The 21,511-nt window shown below is 24.8% G+C and overlaps 10 protein-coding genes across 10 annotated transcripts; 4 read left to right on the top strand and 6 right to left on the bottom strand.

The window, feature by feature from the left end:
• Positions 1-32: 32 nt before the first annotated feature.
• On the bottom strand, positions 33-689 carry DICPUDRAFT_83207 (uncharacterized protein; the record flags this gene model as incomplete). The annotated part of the gene is made up of 1 exon (XM_003292542.1): positions 33-689. A coding segment is annotated over one exon (657 nt), but the record flags the coding sequence as incomplete, so codon positions are not given.
• A 2,183-nt stretch (positions 690-2,872) lies between these two features.
• DICPUDRAFT_7448 (uncharacterized protein) lies at positions 2,873-4,264 on the top strand (the record flags this gene model as incomplete). The annotated part of the gene is made up of 1 exon (XM_003292549.1): positions 2,873-4,264. A coding segment is annotated over one exon (1,392 nt), but the record flags the coding sequence as incomplete, so codon positions are not given.
• A 1,168-nt stretch (positions 4,265-5,432) lies between these two features.
• DICPUDRAFT_99393 (uncharacterized protein) lies at positions 5,433-6,824 on the top strand (the record flags this gene model as incomplete). The annotated part of the gene is made up of 2 exons (XM_003292548.1): positions 5,433-5,499; positions 5,589-6,824. The coding sequence occupies 2 exons, from the start codon at positions 5,433-5,435 to the stop codon at positions 6,788-6,790; spliced, it is 1,269 nt and encodes a 422-aa protein (XP_003292596.1). The 3' UTR covers positions 6,791-6,824.
• Positions 6,825-7,301: 477 nt separating this feature from the next.
• DICPUDRAFT_99392 (uncharacterized protein) lies at positions 7,302-9,098 on the top strand (the record flags this gene model as incomplete). Its single annotated transcript, XM_003292547.1, has 2 exons — positions 7,302-8,418; positions 8,482-9,098. 2 exons carry the CDS (start codon positions 7,302-7,304, stop codon positions 8,946-8,948), a joined length of 1,584 nt encoding a protein of 527 aa, XP_003292595.1. The 3' UTR covers positions 8,949-9,098.
• A 69-nt stretch (positions 9,099-9,167) lies between these two features.
• Positions 9,168-9,822, bottom strand: DICPUDRAFT_83203 (uncharacterized protein; the record flags this gene model as incomplete). The annotated part of the gene is made up of 3 exons (XM_003292541.1): positions 9,168-9,387; positions 9,461-9,562; positions 9,665-9,822. 3 exons carry the CDS (start codon positions 9,820-9,822, stop codon positions 9,168-9,170), a joined length of 480 nt encoding a protein of 159 aa, XP_003292589.1.
• A 1,340-nt stretch (positions 9,823-11,162) lies between these two features.
• On the bottom strand, positions 11,163-12,586 carry DICPUDRAFT_83202 (uncharacterized protein; the record flags this gene model as incomplete). The annotated part of the gene is made up of 4 exons (XM_003292540.1): positions 11,163-11,968; positions 12,024-12,193; positions 12,259-12,485; positions 12,563-12,586. 4 exons carry the CDS (start codon positions 12,584-12,586, stop codon positions 11,163-11,165), a joined length of 1,227 nt encoding a protein of 408 aa, XP_003292588.1.
• Positions 12,587-13,642: 1,056 nt separating this feature from the next.
• DICPUDRAFT_83201 (uncharacterized protein) lies at positions 13,643-15,266 on the bottom strand (the record flags this gene model as incomplete). The annotated part of the gene is made up of 2 exons (XM_003292539.1): positions 13,643-15,086; positions 15,190-15,266. 2 exons carry the CDS (start codon positions 15,264-15,266, stop codon positions 13,643-13,645), a joined length of 1,521 nt encoding a protein of 506 aa, XP_003292587.1.
• A 592-nt stretch (positions 15,267-15,858) lies between these two features.
• On the bottom strand, positions 15,859-16,273 carry DICPUDRAFT_157324 (uncharacterized protein; the record flags this gene model as incomplete). The annotated part of the gene is made up of 2 exons (XM_003292538.1): positions 15,859-16,045; positions 16,173-16,273. The coding sequence occupies 2 exons, from the start codon at positions 16,271-16,273 to the stop codon at positions 15,859-15,861; spliced, it is 288 nt and encodes a 95-aa protein (XP_003292586.1).
• A 406-nt stretch (positions 16,274-16,679) lies between these two features.
• DICPUDRAFT_157323 (uncharacterized protein) lies at positions 16,680-17,740 on the top strand (the record flags this gene model as incomplete). Its single annotated transcript, XM_003292546.1, has 2 exons — positions 16,680-17,049; positions 17,130-17,740. The coding sequence occupies 2 exons, from the start codon at positions 16,680-16,682 to the stop codon at positions 17,738-17,740; spliced, it is 981 nt and encodes a 326-aa protein (XP_003292594.1).
• Positions 17,741-17,823: 83 nt separating this feature from the next.
• On the bottom strand, positions 17,824-20,017 carry DICPUDRAFT_40793 (uncharacterized protein; the record flags this gene model as incomplete). The annotated part of the gene is made up of 2 exons (XM_003292537.1): positions 17,824-19,761; positions 19,829-20,017. 2 exons carry the CDS (start codon positions 20,015-20,017, stop codon positions 17,824-17,826), a joined length of 2,127 nt encoding a protein of 708 aa, XP_003292585.1.
• Positions 20,018-21,511: the final 1,494 nt, after the last annotated feature.

Raw genomic sequence — 21,511 nt, 5'->3', positions numbered from 1 at the left:
TCATATAATAATTTATTATTATTATAATCAACTAAAGCATTAAAAAAGTGGTATGAATGTTTTTCTAAATAAGTTTCAACCAATGATTGGTCGGAACAACGTGATTTCTTCATATAACGTGCAATGACGTTTTTCTTTAAGTTTTCGGTAAGTTCTTGATTTGAAAGAATTTCTTCTTTTTGTTGTCTGTTTTGGTTTGGTCTTTTTGGGATTAATAAAATTAATTTGCCATGTCTTTCTTCTGAATGGATATTATTAATCTTTTTTATTTCATTTACAGATACATTATATCTTATTGATAAACCTTGAAGGGTATCTTTTGGCAGAAGAATATGTTCAAAAATATTATCTTCGGAAATATCTTCATCGTCGTCTGCAGATGCACCCAAGCTACTATTAAGACTTGAACCCAAACCAATATTAAATTTTGAGTTTATTGATAAAAAACTTGAATATAAATTTTCATAAACTTTATTGTATTCTAAACTATTTTGTTGTTGTTGTTGTTGCTGTTGTTGCTCTTGCTGTTGTTCTATTTGAGGTTGACTATTATTGCAAATGTGTGTACTAATATAATCATTATTTAAACAATTGGAGCATATTTTTGTATTGCAGCAGCTTAATGTTGACAAACTATCATTCCATTGATTGCATTCCATGCATGAATCTAAATCCTCTATTAAACTCATTATTATTATTATTTATTATTTAATTATTATAAAATAAATACTAATTATTTATTTATTATTGTTTAATTATTATAATTTTTATTGAAGTGTAGAGGAAGAAAATGAAAAATTGAAAATTTTACATATAAATATATTATATATAAATATTAATAATAAATTTAAACAATTGTTTAAATGTGGATATTACGAAAAAAAACAAAAAAAAAAAATAATTTAAATTATTTATTTTTTTAAAAAAATATTAAATGGAAATTTTTTTTAATTTTACACGCGACCTGGGCAAACGTCAGTTTTTTTTTGCCAAAGGTTTTTTTATAATTATAATAAAATCTAATATTACTATTTATTAAATTATTTATGTTATTTATGTTGTTTATTTCTTTATTTATATTTTATTATAATAAAATAAAATTTCTTTATTTTTTTTTTAATTAATTGCAAAAAAAAATAATTACCCTATAATTAAAGAAATAAATATACATTTAAAGATTAATAATTTATAAATACACTGAAAAAAAAAAATAATGAACAATTGTTTTAATTTCTAACAATAATTTGTAACACCAAAATATTTTATTTAATTAATTTTATTACTAAATTTAGATAAAACAGAGTAATTAAAAAAAAAAAATGATATACCATTATTTTTTTACATTATTTTATTCACACGCTCATGCTGATATAAATAAACTCATACCTATTTAAAAACAAAAAATAATTATTGTATTGTTACAGTTTTAAAGGGATTTGTCGTAATTAACTAATGTGTTATCTATATTGATCTATTAAAATGGTTGTTGCAGTGTCTTGTACATTAATATCATAATATAACAAACAGCACTAATTATTTATTTTAATAGAACATAACAATAAAAAGAATATTAATAGTTAATAATATATTGAAAGGATATTACTATAAATACTCTTACTTTTTTAATCTGTTTAATCTTTTATTTATTATTTTTTTATATATTTTTTTTATTTTTTTTATTTTTTTTATTATTTTTTTCATTTCACCAAAGAGCAATATTAAACACCCCAACCACATTTTACACATCCCAAACAAATCCCACATTTTTTTTTTACCCCCACCATGATAATATTATTTTTTATGTTGATAAATATCCATAGCACACAAATAGATTTTACCATAAAATACAAATAAATAATAATAATAATAATAATAATAATTAAATTTATTTATATTGAGATCTCCTCTTCATAAACAGAAAATAATAAAAAAATAATAAAAAAAAAAAAAAAAAAAAAAAATCTTTTTTAATTTTATTTTTTTTTTTAAAAAATATAATTTTTATTTGGGGACCAAAAACCATTAAAAAACTTAAACCCTAAACACACAAACACCCAAATATTTATACACAAATAAAAAAAAAAAAAACCAACACAAGAAATTTAATCTGATAATTTTTTATTTTTTTATTTTTTTTATTCAATGTATTTTTATAATTAATAATAATAATAATAGTAATAATAGTAATAGTAATAATAATAGTAGTAACATTAGTAATAATAATTAAAAACAATTTAATTAATGAACGACAAAGTACTTTATATCTTTAAAAAAGAAAAATAAATATAAAATATAATTAATAACAAATACCCACAAAACACCTTATTCATCACCCTATTCACCACCCTAACCACCACTATTTATAGATCACATACAATACATACTATATTTGTACAATTAATATTTAATTTCATTCCACTTTTGTCCCTTGTATTTTTATTTTTTATATATTCATTTTTGTAAAGACATACATTTTAAATTAATTTATTTTCATTTTTGTAATTTTATAAAATAATAAAATAATTTTAAACACAACTATAAAAACAATTAAAAATAACATCAAAAATAAATTTTGTGTTATTGTTGCTTCTACTCTTTTTTTTTCAGTTTAATATTTTATTGTTTTTATAAAATTTAAATCTTTGTTTTTTTAAAAAGTTTTATTTTTAGTTTTTATAAATAATAATAATAATAAATAAAAACAATGAAAATTTTAAAGCAATTGGTTTTAGTTTTTTTAATTTTTTTAATATGCAATAATTATAACCATGTATTATCACATTCACAAAATAACGCTCAACCATCAATAAAATCAAATACATTATCTTCATCTTCTTCGACGTCCTCAACCTCCTCTTCTTCGAATGATGGGTTAGGTCCATATCAAGACTATGATTTCAATTGGTTGAGCAAACATTTGTCAACAAAAACACCATATTACAAATTGACAGAAGATTCAGATAATGATAGTAACAGTGGTAGTGCTGGTAGTAGTGAAGATAGTGCATCATCAATACCACCACAATGTAAATTAGTATCAATTGATCTTTTAGCAAGACATGGTTCAAGATTACCTGTAGAGTCATCAATCATTAGATTAAATCAAATGGCTGCAGATATTTATCAATATCAAGATAAAATTTCAAAGCAATTTCATTGGATCTTTAATTGGACCGTACCTTATCCAAAAGATATTGCAGGTAATTTAATTACTCAAGGTCAATTTGAACACTATAATATTTCAAAAAGATTATTAAATAAATATCCAGAATATTTTGCAAATATGAAATATAAACCACAAAACTATGAAATCTCTTCAACATTAGTCTCTAGAACTGGTATCAGTGCCTCCTCATTTGCATATGGCTTATTAGAAGGAACTGGTCTATTAGGTGGGGATTTTCAACCTGTTTTCCATCAAACTGCATCACTAAATGAAGATAAATTGCTTAGATTCTTTGACACATGTGACTATTATAAGGATCAAGTTAAAAATGGTACAATTAATAAAAATGAACAGTTAGTATGGCAGAATCTTACCTTTCCAAATATTTCAATAGAAATTTCAGAACGTTTGGGACTTTCAGAAATATGGATGCCAACCAACGGTATTGTTTCAAATATTATCGAATCATGTGCCTATGATATGTCTATTGGAAATATTAGCGATCATTGGTGCAGCTTATTATCTCGTCAAAACATTTTGGATTGGGAATATGCAGAGGATCTTTCAAACTATTGGATTAAAAGTTATGGCCACCAAGTAAACTATAAAATAGCATCACAACTACTTCAAAAAATGATTGGAGGATTCGATAAATATGTTAAAACTCAAGATAAATCTCTTTATAGAGAACCAATCAATATTTTAAGATTTGGTCATGCCGAAACTGTTATACCATTCCTCGCCTTATTAGGGCTCTATAAAGATTCAGAGCCATTGTTTGCTAATGCTACAAAAGAACAAATTGAAAATAGACTCTTTAGAACCAGTGTAGTATCACCATATGCATCAAATATTGGAATGTTTTTATTTGATTGTGCACCAGATAATGACACCAGCGATAGTAGCAGTGACTCCAATTCAGGTCCAAGCAATCATCACCTAAATTCAAAACATCGTAATTTCGAAAACTTTAAAATTTTAGTTGAACATAACGAACTACCAGTTTTAATTCCAGGTTGTGATGGCAAATATTGCAACTATGCAACCTTTAGAAAAATATTCTCAGATGTTATTTCATTTGAATGGAAATCATATTGTGATGTAAAATCAAGTCCAGTTCCACCAACCCCATCTCCTTCATCAACAGATAATAGTAATAGTAACAACAATAATGATAAAGAGTCAACTCATCATATAACACCAATGCTTTTATCAATACTTTTAATAGCCAGCTTATTTGCAGGTTTAGCTATTGGTGGGGTCACCATTTGGTTAAGTCACGATAAAATTAAAAAGCTCAGTAACAAAGGAAATGGTGTGACATTATACGGTCCTGACGAGCTTATTCCATCACCAAAATTAACTTCATCCAAGAAAAGTTCAAAAGTTTTTAATATAAACTCACCATTAATAGGAAAGAATTAAAAAAACTATTAAATTTATAATAAAAATATAATATAATAATTAAAATTTATATATATTAAATTCAATATTAATAATAATTATATTAAAAAAAAAAAAAAAAAAAAAAACAACTGCTCCAATTTATTACTTTTTTATTTATCTTTTAAATTATAAAAAAATCATGTTCTTTATAATAATTATTATTTTAAAAAACAATTATCAACATCTGTTCTTTATTATAAAAAAGATAGATTACTTTTCAAAAATAAAAAAGTATCAAAATCCCAAATCAGTTTTGATCAACGATTTTTTATTTTTTTTTTTTTTTATTATTTTTTAATTATTATTTTTTTCGTAAGATGTTCGAAAAATATACAAAAATGTTAATTCTATTAAAAGAATAACCAACAAAGCTCACACAACAAATTTTTATAATTATCTTTTATTTTAAAAAATAATAAAAATAATTATTTTTTTATTTTTTTTTTTTGATTAGTCAGATTGGTCTAAAAACCACATTTTTGCTAATATTTTCATTTATCCTAAAATTAAATTATAATACTTTTAAAATATATTAATTAAATTTAATGTAACTGACTTTTATATTAAAAATAATTGCAAAAAATTATTTGAATTTTTATTTATTTTATTTTTGAGATAAAAAAAAAAAAAAATAAAAAAAAAAGTATAAATTCACATTTTTTTTAAAACCTATATTATTAATTAATTTATTTTATATTTATTTTTAAAAAACTATATTTATTATTTATTTATTATTTATTTATTTATTTATTATTTATTTATTTATTTATTTATATATTCATTTGTTGATATTTTTAATGTTCTGAAAAAAAAAAAAAAAATGAAACTAATATTATTTTTATGCATTTTATTTATTAGTAATTATGTTTATGCCGATTTTGATTTTGGTAAGGAATAAACACACTTTAAAGCCATAAATTTAAAATTAGTACTAATTTTTTTTTTTTTTTTTTTTTTTTTTTTTAAAAAAACTTAGGTAAAGTGGTTTCTGTTAGAAAAGGTGATGATATAGTAAGAAGCTACTCTTATTTTGGAAATGAAAATGGTTTCTTGTTATCTGGTGGCTCAGTCAATGGTACTATTTCAAAAAACAATGGTAGTGCAGAATTTGATACATCAGTATTTAGATTCGATGCCGGTAATATTATTGGATATCCATCTTATAGTTGGTTTTATCTTCATGGCCATGCCTCTGTTGGACAAAACAATGCAAGCTTGGGTGCTGCCTCTCTTTCATCCGTTTTTATTCCAACCTTTATCGTAGAGTATGTTGACAATGGAAACAAAGAAGGTTTACAAATTGACGAGGACGAACTTGTTGGTTATGTTAACCTTGGAGCTTTAAAATACAAAACTGAAAAAACCCAAGAAACCTTAACTGACAGCGATGGTAAAAACTATACTGTTTTCCATGTAACTGCCACTAGTACTACTGGTTTAGTTCAATTTAACTTTACCATTTCTGACCATCCATCCCAAATTAATGGTTCCACTACCATCTCTGCTGAACAATCTAAAATTGATATTGCTATCAATGGATACTATGACGAAACTAAGAACCCAGTTGACAAAAGCTTAAAATGCAGTATCTTGACAATGTTGGATAGAAAATGTATTAGCACCGGCCCATCCGATAAAAACTCTACTCTTGCCCTTCTTTCATTCTATGCAGTTGACAAATTTAGTATGGAATACGAACACAATCATAACCACGGCCACAACAGCAATAGTAACGACAGTAGCAACGACGACAGTGAACATAATGATGATAGTGGCGATGATGAAATTAAAGTTGAAAACGAAGATGAACAAGGTTTTACTGCTTCATTCCAATGGGTTGGAACCGCAGAGGCCTCTTTCAATGGTACCGATGGTGAAGCTACTATTAGATGTTCCGTTCATTCAAATGTAACTGATGACGACCACGGTAAATTTGGTTCTGACTCTATCTCTGGAATTATTAAAGGCAAATCTTCCCACAAATTTATTATTTTCTCTTTCTTGAATGCTACCCGTCCATCAAGTGTTATCTGGGATCCAATCATTGGCGCCAACTCCATTAGCAACGGTACCAACAACAGTACATCAAGCACCGATAGTGATGGTAGTGATGCCACCAAAAATGCAATTCCTCTTTCATTTGCTTTATTATTTATGATCTTATCATTATTATTATAAAAAATAAAATTTATTATTTTTTTAAATTACTGTACATTTTTTAGAATTATTTGAAATTTTCTTTTTTTTTTTTCCTTTTTCCTTTTTTAATTTTTTATTTTTTTTATTTTTTAAGATTCTAATAAAAAAAAAAAAAAATTAATTGATTTATCTTTTTTTTTTAAGTTAATTTTTTTTTCCTTATATTTTTATTTTTTTTTTTTTTTTTAAAACTCAAAAAATTAAAAAAAATAAAAAATAATTAAATTAAATTTTTTATTTTTTATTTTTTAATTATTTTTTTTTTTTTTATTTTATTATTTTTTTTTCAACACTTAAATACACATAATTTAACACACATATACACATAAAAAGAAAAAAAATTTACTCACACACCGAAAAATAAAATTTTATTTATTATATTATTCATTCATTAATAAATAAATTCTCTTTTTTATTTTGTCAATTTAATTTTGTACATAATAGTTTTTATACAATATATTTTTTTTATAGTTTTTTTAAAAATAAATAGATGAATAACCCTGATCTTTATAGCTTACTTCAAGAATTTCAAAATAATAGTGTTTCAGATAATAATAGCATAAATAACTCACCAGCCAATAACAATACCAAAAATACTAATCCATCTGAAGACTTTACATTTGCACCACCTTATCCAAATAATAACAATAATAATATGACTCAAGAAGATAGAGACATTACTGAAAACAATTCAGATTATAATAGTATAGTTGCATCAGTTGGTAGCAGTAATAATAATGATAGTATCAATAATGATATAACAATTAACACTACTACAACAACTACCACTACATCTAATACTTCTCAAACCTTATCACCTGCTCATTCGCCAAGCTCATCTGTTGAACAACCATCCCAACCATCACAATCTCCACAAACATCACAAACATCACAAACATCACCAACATCATCTTTATCTAATGGCTCACAACCATATCAGTTACCAACTACTTTTAGCTATCCAACCCAACTTAAATCTCCATATTTAAATAATGCTTTTACTCATACAAATAGTATTAGCAGTAATAATAATAATAATAATAATAATAATGAAACTGTACAACAATTTAATCAAATTCAAAAGAATTATACCAGTATTGAAAGTATGCTTAAAGAAATTCTTACTGTAGTACAAGCTAATCAATCAAAAATTTCTGAATTAGAATCAGAAGTTAAATTATTAAAAGAAGAACAAAAATTATTATTAGAAAGACAACAACCACAGCAACAGCAACAACCACAACAATCACAATCACAACCCCAACAAACACAACCACAACAACACCAACAAGTTCAACAACCACAATATCAACATCTTGCTCCAAATAATGGTTTCCCACCACACTTTTCTGAACAACAACAATCACAACAACAATCACAACAACAACAACCACAACAACAACAATCACAACCACAACAAGTTCAACAACCAATTTATACATTCCAACCACCATTCCAAGTTAAAAACATTCCATTTACCTATCAACCACTTCCACAACAACCTCCACAACCACAACAACCTCCACAACCACAACAACCCCCACAACCACAATCTCCACAACCAAACTACAGCCCACAAGCAAACAATAGTCAATTTGTAAGAGATGGTAAGTCTTTAAAACTAAAGAAAATTATTGAAAAAAATTGTTTACTAATAATATTTAATTTAGCACCACCAAGTTTCCAACAACAACCACAACAACCAAATAACAAACCACCAGTTGGACAACCAATGGTAATGCCAGTTCAAAATAGCTCATTCATTTCCTCATTATATCCAGGCCCAGGTCAACAACAACCAGGTCAACAACAACAACAACCAGGTCAACAACAACCAAGCCAATCACAACAACAACAATATAGACCAGTTACATCATCACCATCATTAAGTGGTTCACAATATCAAGTTCAACAACCACCACAACAAACCAGACCAATCCAAACACCACAACAGCCAACATCTAGTGTTCTCCATCAATGCCCAATGTGTGGAAATAAATACCCAGAGAATGAAATTAATGCTCATGTTAATAGCCATTTAGATGAACCATCCCCATCTCCATCTCCACCACCACAAACAAACAACTCTAGAAGCGCTGGAGCTTTTTTTTACCCAGGACTTTCCAGAAAGAATTAAACATATTTAGAAAATCATAACTCTTTTTTTTAATCAACATCTTATACATATCCAAAAAATATGTATTTCTGTATAATTTTCATGAAAATTTAATATTCTTTTAATATATAATAACAATAATAAAATAAATAACTCTTTTTTTTTATATTTAAAAAAATTTTATATACATTATTTATTTATTTGTTTATTTTATCTTTTGCATCTGTTCATTAATTGCTTTTACATAGGTGCCGATATTTCGTCAAGACTTTTTAAATCTTGAATGCCCTTTTGAACTAAATCTATTTTTGTTTTAACTTGATTAATTCTTTTTGTTAATGTTTCTATTCTTGTATTTAAAAATGATTCCTTTTCATCAATAAAATTTAATGCTTCTTTTAAAGTATATCTAACATGCACACCTAATCCTATATTTACATAAATATATTTTGTATCTGGTCTAAAAAAAATAAATTAGTTTCTATATATAATAACAATATTATGGTAATAAAGAAAGTTTATATTATATTTACACTCTTGCTTTTGCATAACATTCCGAACCTAAATTTATCATTGTTTTCATTGACTCCATTTTATTTTCTTCGATTAACTCTATATTACTTTTTAATTCTAAACTGTTGTTATATATGCATATATATAATGTTAGTACTATTATAGTTTGTGGTTATTTTTTCTTGTTTCTATTGTTATAGTTTAATATTATTGTTTAAACTTACTAGTTTTCTAAATTTTCCATTATTTTTTCTCTTTCCCCTATAACCCTTTCCAAATCGACTTGTAATGTATCATTTATAAACTCTTCATAGTATTTAATAGACTCTATACGTTCTTTTTGTAGTCTTTGATCCTCTAATTGTTGTTGTTTTTTATTCATTGTATATATGATTATTCGTTTATTTGAAATTTGAAAATTAAAAAAATAAAAAAAAATGAAAAAATATAAAAAAAAAAATTTTAAAATTAAAAAAAAAAAAAAAATAATATGCTTTTTTTTACTTTATTTAATTATCCACACTTTTATCTATTTTGATTTTATTATTTTAATATTTTATTTTAGTATGATTAATTTATGTGGAGGTTTGGCTTCAATGTTTTTTTCTAATTTCAAAAAACCATGCCGGAATTTAATAGACAGGAGGTGTGTGGGATAAGAAATACCAAATCTTTTCATCTAGAACTATTTGACTATTTACCAAATTTGCTTGGCCAGAACAAATTCGATATTCATCAAAAAGCTGATTAGATTGAAAAGTTTGATTGGTGTCTTCTTGATTGGTTGCTGTAAATTGTGTTGGAATAAACAAATAGGCTACGATTGATAGTCCTTTTTTCCCGAAATAACACCATGTATATCTTCTACCTGTACTAACTTCGCTGGGGATTGGTTTGAACCAAAACTATCTTTTAAACCACTAGATAAAAGCATCTCCTTTTTGTTTTGATTCTAAATCATTGGTAACAAATATTTTAAATGGAGATAAATGGGTTGGAACATAAGCAATTGAATTGCACTAGGATGTTATATTTGAGTGAGGTGATATATTTTGATTCGGTAAAGAGACACCTGTTCACTTAAATAAGTATGGGCAGATTTTGCAGGTATTTGATATCTATTGGTTGGTCAAGCTATCTGAAAAATAAAAATTAAATTGGTTAGTTAATCTTTTCCATAATATTTTAAGGCACCAAATTCTATTTGTTATTGTTTTATGACTATATGATTATTTACTTACTTTCTGATTATTGTTTGAATCTGCCGTGTAAATTAAAAAATATAATACAGTGTTATAAAATAAATATTGAAAATTTAGAAATACAATTATTTAATTTAAATAATATTGGTTATGAGTGGTTATAAAATGGGTTGTGGGAATGAATATAGTGTGTGGGTATACAACAAATTGGTTTAATAGTAGAATTATTTTGGAAAAACAACAACAACATTATGAAATTTGAAGGGATTTTGATTTCAGCAGGAACGGAAGTGAGGGAGTTAACACCAAAACGATTTAGAAAAACAACTACGTATAGACAAAAACAATTTAAAGATAGCATAAAGGGAAAAAGTTATAATCTAAATATAATAAATATTAAAATATTAAAAAAGAGTTTAATATTAAATAAAAATATAAAAATATATTACCTTGGTTACTTTTAACTAAACAGAAAATAATATACATTCACCAAACTATAACTTGTATAAATATAAAGTGGTTACATAAAACCCCAATTATTTATAATATCCTTGTATCTTTTTGAGTGTTCAGAAAGGACGTTTTCACTTGCAAAATAAACATAGCTGCAAATAATAGAATGGGTATCTTTGTGCAATTTATGGTATGATTCGTGAAAACTTAGACTCTCTAACCCTTCAAAGAGATCTAAAGCTGCACACCGAACCATGTCAACTAATTCAACGTCATGTTTTTCTTTAATTATCCATACAATATTGTTATGGAGGGCCCTTGCAAATTCTTTAAATACTGATACAGCCCCTTGTACTTCATAGTGTCTATACATATTACATCTGGCAACGATTCTATATAGCTGTTTTTTATATAATCCAACAATTTCTATATGTTCTATTTTAATGTTTGGATTGAAATATACCTCAGCTAATATTTTTGAAACTATTAGACTACTAATAGCTTTAACTTCATCGGATACCTTTTCGTAATAAACAGCAAAGTTAACAACATTATTTATGAGGAGGTCAAGTTGTTGAGTTTCTAAACCTCTGAAAAAATTGCCCTTAGATAAACTATTATTAATGACAATTAATGCCTCCAAGAATTTGTTATTATTATCTTCTGAAACCAAATCGTATTTAATTTTTTCTAAAAAAAATGATTCAGAAAGATTACTTTTTTTGTTAATGTTGTTATTAACAATGCTGTTTTGTTGTTCCTGTTGTTCTGATTGTTTTGGTTGTTGTGGTTCATCTGGCTGCTGTGGTTGTTGTGGTTGTTGTGGTTGTTGTGGTTCTTGATGTTGTTTCTCTATCTGAACCCTATTTAATTCTAAAAAAAAGTTAGACACTACAATTATAATATATTATTACTATCTTATACCTACTTCTTTTTTCATATATCTCTATTATTTTTTTGATTTTATTAATATCGGCTTCAAGGTTTCCATCACCTAATAATATTTCCATACCGATATTTAAACTCTCTAATTTATCCTCATAAATTTCTATTAAAGATTCGAATAAAAATTTATATAATATAGCTAAGGAGCAAATTCTAAAATGAAAAATGTTAATTCCAATTTTATATAATAATAAATATATTTAAAATGAATTACTTACATTATAAAGAATAAAAAGGAGTATCCATAGCACATTGATTTTTCAATCAATGTATTGAATGAATGAGATTGGATATATGAAATTAATAATAAAAAAAATTCTACTATTAAACTATAAAAAATAAATTTCCAAAATAAGCTATTATGAAAATCTTTTGAGCTTTTAATTTTGGACTCCATATCCGCAATTTTGGAATCCATTGCTAAAAATTCTTCGATATTGTTTTTCTGAATACAAATAAAACTATGGTTAATATTTATTTCTTTTGTTTTTAATGTATATTATATATATAAAAGATACTTACTTTTTTTGAAAATGAAATACCCATTTTAGATAAATATGATATAACCCAGAGTGAAAGGTGAGGGTTAAATATAAAATATATATATATAATTATAAAAAATTATTTAAAAAAAAAAAAAAATTATTTAAAAAAAATTAAATAAAAAAAAAAAAAATAATAATTAAAAAAAAAAAAGTAAGCTAGCAAGGTTTGGCAAAGCTGTAGTGGACTGGCAAAGCTGGAGTGGACTGGCTACGAGAAATTAAGCTTTTATGGACACAATTGACTTGATTGATTTAGCTTGAATTAAAAGAATTTTTTTTAAAAAAAAACTATTTATAGAAAAGAGAAAAAAAAATTTAATTGAAATTTTTTTATTTGAATAATCTACAACTATTTCCTTAATTATATTTAAAATATCCAAACTAGGTATTCCTTTTTTGTACAATTAAATGTAAATCTGTAACAATCACATTTGGTAGTGATTAGAATTTAATAGCTATATAACAACACACCACATAAAAAAAAAATTTAAAAAAAATAAAAAAAAATTTAAATTTTTATTATAATTATAATTAAACAATTCTATATTTTATCATTTTATATTCTCTATTTGATATAAATGTTGGTGGGATTTTCAATAATCCCCTTTTTATTATAATAAATAAAACATATCCTATTATATATATCATTATTAACTGAATTATATATAAATGGCAATAATTTTAATATAATAATATTTAATTAATTATTTATTTAATATATACTTAAAAAAAAAAGTATTTACACAAATTTTTTTTTTTATTTATTTTTTTATTTATTTATTTATTTATTTTTATAAATAAAGTTGCATTGAGAATTTCTTTTATTTTTTTAATATTTAAATTTTTATTTAAATTTTTATTTTAATTTTTATTTTATTTTATTTTGTTTTGGTCATTTTTTTTTTTTTTATTAATTCATTAATTCAACAATTCATTAATTAAACAAATAATAAAACCAAAAAAAAAGTTTAATAAAAAACAATATAGTACAATTTCAAAAATGATTTTAAGTAAGAATTATTTATAAAAATTTCAACTTATATAAATGTATTAATTATTATACTTGGTTAAATTTATAAACGAACGTGAGTGTTGTGAGTCTATTTGGTAATGTGCCGGGTAGAACTACTTGGTTAAAACAATAAACGAACGTGAGTGTTGTGAGACTATTTGGTAATGTGCCGGGTGGAATTACTTGATTAAACAAATCACCGAGTGTGAGTGTTGTGAGACTATTTGGTAATGTGTTGGGTAGAACTACTTGGTTAAAATTTTGACCGAATGTGAGTGTTGTGAGACTATTTGGTAATGTGCCAGGTGGAATTACTTGGTTAAACCAATCACCGAATGTGAGTGTTGTGAGATTATTTGGTAATGTGCCAGGTGGAATTACTTGGTTAAATCTACGACCGAATGTGAGTCTATTTGGTAATGTGCCGGGTAGAATTACTTGGTTAAAACAATAATCGAATGTGCCGGCTAGAACTACTTGGTTAAAATTTTGACCGAATGTGAGTGTTGTGAGACTATTTGGTAATGTGCCGGGTAGAATTACTTGGTTAAATTTATAACCGAACGTGAGTGTTGTGAGACTATTTGGTAATGTGCCGGGTAGAACTACTTGGTTAAAATTTTGACCGAATGTGAGTGTTGTGAGACTATTTGGTAATGTGCCGGGTAGAATTGCTTGATTAAAACAATCACCGAATGTGAGTTTTGTGAGACTATTTGGTAATGTGCCGGGTCGAACTACATGCTTATAACGACTACCGAATTTGAGTGTTGTGAGACTATTTGGGAATGTGTTGGGTAGAACTACTTGGTCAAAATTATGACCGAATGTGAGTGTTGTGAGACTATTTGATAATGTGCCGGGTAGAATTGCTCGATTAAAACAATCACCGAATGTGAGTTTTGTGAGACTATTTGGTAATGTGCAGGGTAGAATTGCTTTGTTAAAATAATAACCGAATTTGAGTGTTGTGAGACTATTTGGTAATGTGTTGGGTCGAACTATTTTGATTAAATCACCGAGTGTGAGTTTTGTGAGACTATTTGGTAATGTGCCGGGTAGAACTACATGCTTATAACGACTACCGAATTTGAGTGTTGTGAGATTATTTGGTAATGTGCCGGGTAGAACTACTTGGTCAAAATCTTGACCGAATGTGAGTGTTGTGAGACTATTTGGTAATGTGCCGGGTGGAATTACTTGGTTAAAACAATAATCGAATGTGAGTGTAGTAATTGTGTTTGGTAAAGTTGTTAGAGTTAGCATTATAGAAGAACCGTGCAAATATAAATTTGTCAAAAATGGTGGATATTCATCTTTATCTGGTAGTGGATCACCACGCCAGTTAAGTGTTGTTATATATGATTTATCTTTAAACTTGCTATAACCTGATATATCAAGATCTTCAACACTATGTTTAATAAACTTTAAAATATGTTTATGAATTTCATTTCTTAAAAATATATTATTCCAAACTCTATATAATAATCTATAATAAATAGTTAAAAAGAGAAAAAACTAATTAATATGCTTTTAATTAATTTATTATTTATATTTATTTTATGTATTGTATTATATTGTATTATACTTACCTATCTCTAATATTATAGCTGTTTTCTAACTCTTCATTTACGCGAAAGTTAATTAGAGATGATAGTAGTTTATTCATTGTTGGTATAAAAATTAATGAATAAAATTAACATTTCTTTTTTATAAATTGAATTTTTTAAATAAAATGTAAAAAATTTTTTTTTTAATCCTTAAAGTTGAAGAAAAAAAAAATTTTCTTATAAATTTTTTTTAATAAATTTTTAAAAAAAAAAGCAAAATGTTTTTTTGTGACAATAAATAAAAAATATGATTTTGAGTTAAAATAAATAAAAATATTATTAAAATATTTATTTTAAAGATTATTTAAAATTTTATAGCTAATATATTATTTTTTATTTATATTCTTTGAGTTTTGGATTATGGAACACAATATTACAAAATTCATGGAGGAGCACTTTTCACTTTTTTTAGAACTAGCGAAGCTATAGGAAAAAAAAAAATAAACTAAAAATAGAGAAAAAATTAAAAAAATTCATATAAAAAATTTTAAAATTTTAAAATTTAAAGTGAATTTTATTTGGAATTTAATGATTCCATTTTTGATTTGCTGTTTTTGCAATATACATACATTTCCACCGCCGATTGGACTTAAAAATTTCTTTTGTGATAAAATAATTGATGATAATACTAAACCATCGGGATTTTATGTATTATAATAGCCAAAGCCCAACGTGTTGTGATGACGAAAAAGCACTTGATATTTCAACGCCATCCTCAAATGAGTGTATTGTTAATGCTATAAATGTCGTTATGGTTAATTTTGATTTGCTACCACTATTATTTGCTTCCCCAATAACTATAATATCACCTTCGTTTTTACTAATATGAATACCATTGCTGTTATTATTTGATGGGCTGTTATAGCAGCTTTACCACAATCTGCGCTTTCTATATCTATAATATTATCACTACTAGATTTATTTTTACCACTATCTTCATCGTCCTCTTGATCTTTAATATTTACATTACCTTGACTATCTTCACATTTATGATCATTGTGATCGTCATGCTGATATCAAGTTGATTTTCTTTTTTAATTTGATATTCTTCAAAGTCAATCTCCATGATTTTATTTAAATGATGAGTATTTGTAAATGATTGAGATGTCGCTAAAATTATTATTATTATTATTTTTACTATTATTACTATTGCTTTCATCTGAAATAGACCTTAATGCAAGGTCAATTGACTCTGAAACACAGTTGCATTTATATATGAAAAAAAAATTTAAAAAAAAAAAAAATTTTAATTAACTATTTTATATATTTCTTTAATTAAATGAAATAAATTAAAATTAAAGTATATCAATAAAAATTAAATTTATATATTTCTTTTTTTTTAATTTTTAATTTATATATTTCATTTAATTTTTTTTAATTTTTTTTAATTTTTTGCAAATTTCATTTTTTTTTACTTTTTTTTTTTTTTTTCATTTTTTTTTTCCATTTTGACAACATCAATATATTTAACAATGAACAAGATTAAATTTATAAATAACAATAGTTATACATTAAAGTTTTTAATAAATGAAATTAAATTATCAAACATAACATCAAATCAATCAAATGGTTTATTTAAATCAAAATCATTTCAAACCACCAATGCCATAAATACTAATAACATCAAAAGCTTTTTCAAAAGATCATTTAATAGTAAACATTCTAAAAATCAATACAACAATAAATTTGAAAATAATAATAGCAATAATAATGTTAATAGTAAATTACAATTTGAATTTAATGATAAAAGTTGGAGTAGAGAACAAAAAGAAAGATATTTCAATTCTACAAAAACTTCAAATATAATCTATGTACTCATTGGTATCAATACTGCTGCATTTTGTAGGTTCGATATTTTACTAATTATTTAAAAACCTATATATATACTAATACCCTTTTTTTATTCTATAATGATAATACAGTGTATATTAATAGTAATGATGATTATTCATTTCAACGTCAAATAGATAGAGGATTTTTGTTAAGTTTAGATAATTTTTTTAGTCAACCATTGACATTAATTACAAGTTTCTTTGCACATAAATCTTTTGGTCATTTTTTATTTAATATGGTTGGTTTATACACAATTGGTCCAATGGTTTTAAGTACAATTGGTGCATCATCATTCTTTGGTTTATATATGGCTTCTGGTATTGCTTCAGGTTTAGGTTTTCTATTTTTACAAAAATATTATAGAGACCAAGCCAATGGCCATAAATTTGACTTTTTTGGTAGAAATACTAATCAATATCAATATTCTTTACAACGTTCAAATCAAAAAGCATTGGGTGCTAGTGGCGCTATTTATGGTGTTATGGCAACATTTGCTTGTCTATTTCCAAAGGCAATTTTAAATTTATATGGTGTCATTCCAATTCCAGCCATTGTAGCTGTTGGTGGTTTCTTTGCTTATGACATCTACCACGAAGTATATAAATCAAGAACAGGTATCTGTCATATTGGTCATCTTGCAGGAGGTGTTTATGGTTTAGGATATTACTTTTTACGTTTAAAAGGAAGATATACCCATTAATAAACAACAAATAAACTTTAGTTATTTTTTTTTAGTAATTAACGATTTAAATTACAATTGGTTATTATTATTATTATATTTTTTTATTTTTTTATTAATAAAATATAATCTTTTAAATTTTGATAATTAATCGAACCTAAGCCACTTGCACAATCATAACCAGGTGTTGCAGAGTAACCATACTCGCAACAATAGACACCATTACATTTGATATTACCAACAGTGATATCATTGAAAACATTTGGTTGCTCGATTGCAGCTTGATATAGTAATGGATTTAGGAACCCTAAAGGTGATCTATTAGAGTTTAAAAGGTGGTCATTAATTAATGAAAAAATACCACCTGCAGAAGGAGCTGAACATGATGTGCCATCGACCGATGATAATTCGCATGGGCATTCATTCGATGATTGATTTACACTATTAGCAATTGAATAGCTATGACCTGCTAATGTTATGTCTGGTACTGCTCTGTTGGATGGATTGAATGAATATGATGGTGGCAATGTTGATGCCCCATTTTCGAGGTATTTCGAGACAGCTGATGCTTGATATGATGGCTGGGGTTGGGTTGCAGAAAATCCACCACCACTAACTATAATTGCGCCAGTGGTAATAGAGCAAACGATTTCCGGTTCGGTCATTGATAAAATTTGTGTAGCTCCTACTGATGTGATATAAGGCGATGAACCAGGAAACTCTAAATCAAATAAGCGACCAGCTTCCGGGTCAAATTCGAAACTGATAATTTTTAATTCGAGCTCTTCGTCATAATATGGAATTAAAGAGTCACACGAACAGCTTGTGTAAAAGTGTGGATTGTTTCTAGAGTCTCTATCGATTGTGGTGGTACATTGATCGTCGTTGTTTGATTCTATGAAGTTATTAATAGAATCAGAATAGTTTGAATTTAAAAACAAGTTAAAACAAGTATCATTACCATACCCCATTGGAAAGAAGCATTCGCTTCCATTTGACAATGATATTGTAATAGATGGACAAAATGTAGTCGTATATTTACACCCACCTAGAGGACAATAGTTGGAGGTATCTAATGGGCAATTACCACTTGATGAATAAAAACCAAGACACCCCTCATCACCACTGCTAACCAATATAGACATTCCCCGTAATCCAAGTTTTTGAAACTCTATATTTGTTCTGTTTATGTACCCGACCGAATCTATTCCAAGAGAGCTACAATTGTTAGGAACCACCGCACATACATCAAACTCGCCAAACCCATAACTAAGTGATGAAACTAAAGGAAATGGAACAAAAGATTGAACATTTAAAGCCCAATCTAGAACCCACTCGTCATAGGTTAATTGATAATATAGTGTTGTAATATTATTTCCCATTGATGATAGGTACTGAATATCAATATTTGGCTCTAATTGGTCACAACCTCCTGGTAAGCAATTTTCCATATTGTTTGTAATAATTCGTGATGGATTTAAGTTGTATTGTTGTTCGAAATACTCTAGTGCACCTTCACTATATACACTATGCTGTGACCCAACTGATTGAATATTGCTCAAATTTGTACCTATTTCGTCGCTAACTCCATAGTATTTCCTAATTACATCGGGTGTTATTAACATTGAATCATCTTTTAAATTTCTATTTATATTTAATTTAGTCTTTTTATGATCCTCAATAAAATCTGATAAACCTAAAATAAGATGAATTTTTTCACTAATTGATTCAGGAACCCATGCAGGACCATCAATTCTAATTCTCCTATTTAAAGTTCTAGTTGATATATAATCTGAAAATTTGGTGTTAAATAACTTTGATGCTTTCTTTACACTGGCTTCTACTTTTATATAATCTGAATAACATGTAATTCCGTTCTTTTCTATTTCATTATCAACTAACCAATTTAAAACATCTTGAATATCTTCTTCATTGGGTGCTATTATCGAATCAATTTCTTTTTCATTTAAAAACTTTCCATAGTTTTCTGATTTGGGTGATGAAATATCCCAAAATTTATCCTCTAAAATATTTAAATTTTTCTTTATTAATTAAACTATATTAAAATCTAATTTATTTATTTAAATTTTATAAATAAATATCACCTACTTGTTTTAAAAGAATTTTAAATTGAATAGTTTCGCTTTGTTTCGAATCTCCAATTTTCAAAAATCGGTTTGGGAAAGTTTCCACATTCGCTATTGTTGTTAATTTTATATTACTATTATAAACATTTGATGAAAACCCTATTGAAAATATAAAATTTAATATAAACAATATAAATATTTTTGATTTCATTTTATTTAAAATAAAATGAAAAAATTTTAGTTATTTTTATTTTCCAAAAAAATTAAAAAAAATAAAAAAATAAATAAAAAAATAAAAAAATAAATTTTTAGGTAGGCAAATACCATAATTAAAATTAAAATAAATTAAATGACCAGATTTAATTATTTACAAAGGTCAATAATATTTTTTATTAATAATATTTTTTACATTATAATAAATTATATATTTTTAATAAATAGAATAGAAAAAGAAACTTTAAAATGTATACATGGAAGGTCTGGTATAAAAGTAATTAATTTGTTTACTTGTGTTGGCTTCAACTTTATTTTCGGCTAAAGATAAAGTATTGTCGTAATTATTGTTACTAATGGAGCTAATTTTGTTTTTTGGTGAAGCGGTTAAAGAAATGATTGATTCTATAATAAAAAAAAAAATATTAATATAAATTTTTATATTTATGTATAAGGATAATTAATACTTACTAAATAACATTTTGGGAATAGAGTAAAAGAAAAATAAATAATAAATAATAGATAAGAAATAAATAATTAATAATAAATAATAAATAATAAATAAATAAATAAATAAATTATTGAAAATAAAAAATTTTAATAAAATAAATAAATAAATTATAAATAATTGTAAAAACTAAGTAATAAATAAATTAACTATAAATTATAAGTTTTAAATAAATAATAAAAATATAAATAAATAAATAAATTAATAAATATTAATTGACAGGAATCACAAGAGAAAAAGTTATTTTAAAAAAGTTAGTTATAAAAATGAGGAAATTAATAAAGCTTAAGTTTAATAAATAAATAATTAAATGATAATTGTTTTATATTTAAATAACCTTAAAAAAATTTTCTTTTATACTTTTTTTTTTTTTTAAATATTTGTTTTTTTAAATATTTGTTCTTTGATATTTTAAATAAATTAAAAGATAATTTCTTTTAAATTTTGAAAATCTTTTTAAGGAGGTTTGGTTGGAATTAAAATTATTTTTCAAAATAAAGCAAAAACCAAATATAAATAGTAAATGAATACTAGTTAGTTTTAAAACAAACCAACATGTACAATATAGAATTTTTAAATAATGTTTAAGAAACGAATAAATTAATTTAAATATTCAATTATTAAAAAACATTTGTATCAAAATACTCCCTTAAAAGTAATAGTGCACACCTTTAATTTCAAATTTTAAATTAAGAGTGTGTACTATCATTTTTTAAAAATAATAAATAAAATAAATAAAAAAAAAAAGTAATTAAATTTTAATAATTAATCTATTATTTTTTTTGAATCAATCGAAAAATTAATATAATAATATTTTGATCAAGATTTTAGATATTATTTTTCGATTATGAATATATGAATGAATAAATATATAATAATTTTTTAAATAAACTTTGTAATAATTTGACATAATTTAAATCAATCATTCCATAGGGAAATTACTTATAAAAATACTATTTTATAATCGTGGGGTAAAACGTAAAA

Source organism: Dictyostelium purpureum, assembly GCF_000190715.1.
Source record: "Dictyostelium purpureum unplaced genomic scaffold DICPUscaffold_354, whole genome shotgun sequence".
In the NCBI taxonomy this organism is placed as follows: Eukaryota; Evosea; class Eumycetozoa; order Dictyosteliales; family Dictyosteliaceae; genus Dictyostelium; species Dictyostelium purpureum.
Note: the sequence above shows the minus strand (reverse complement) of the source record. Positions and strands in the feature narration are given on the sequence as shown.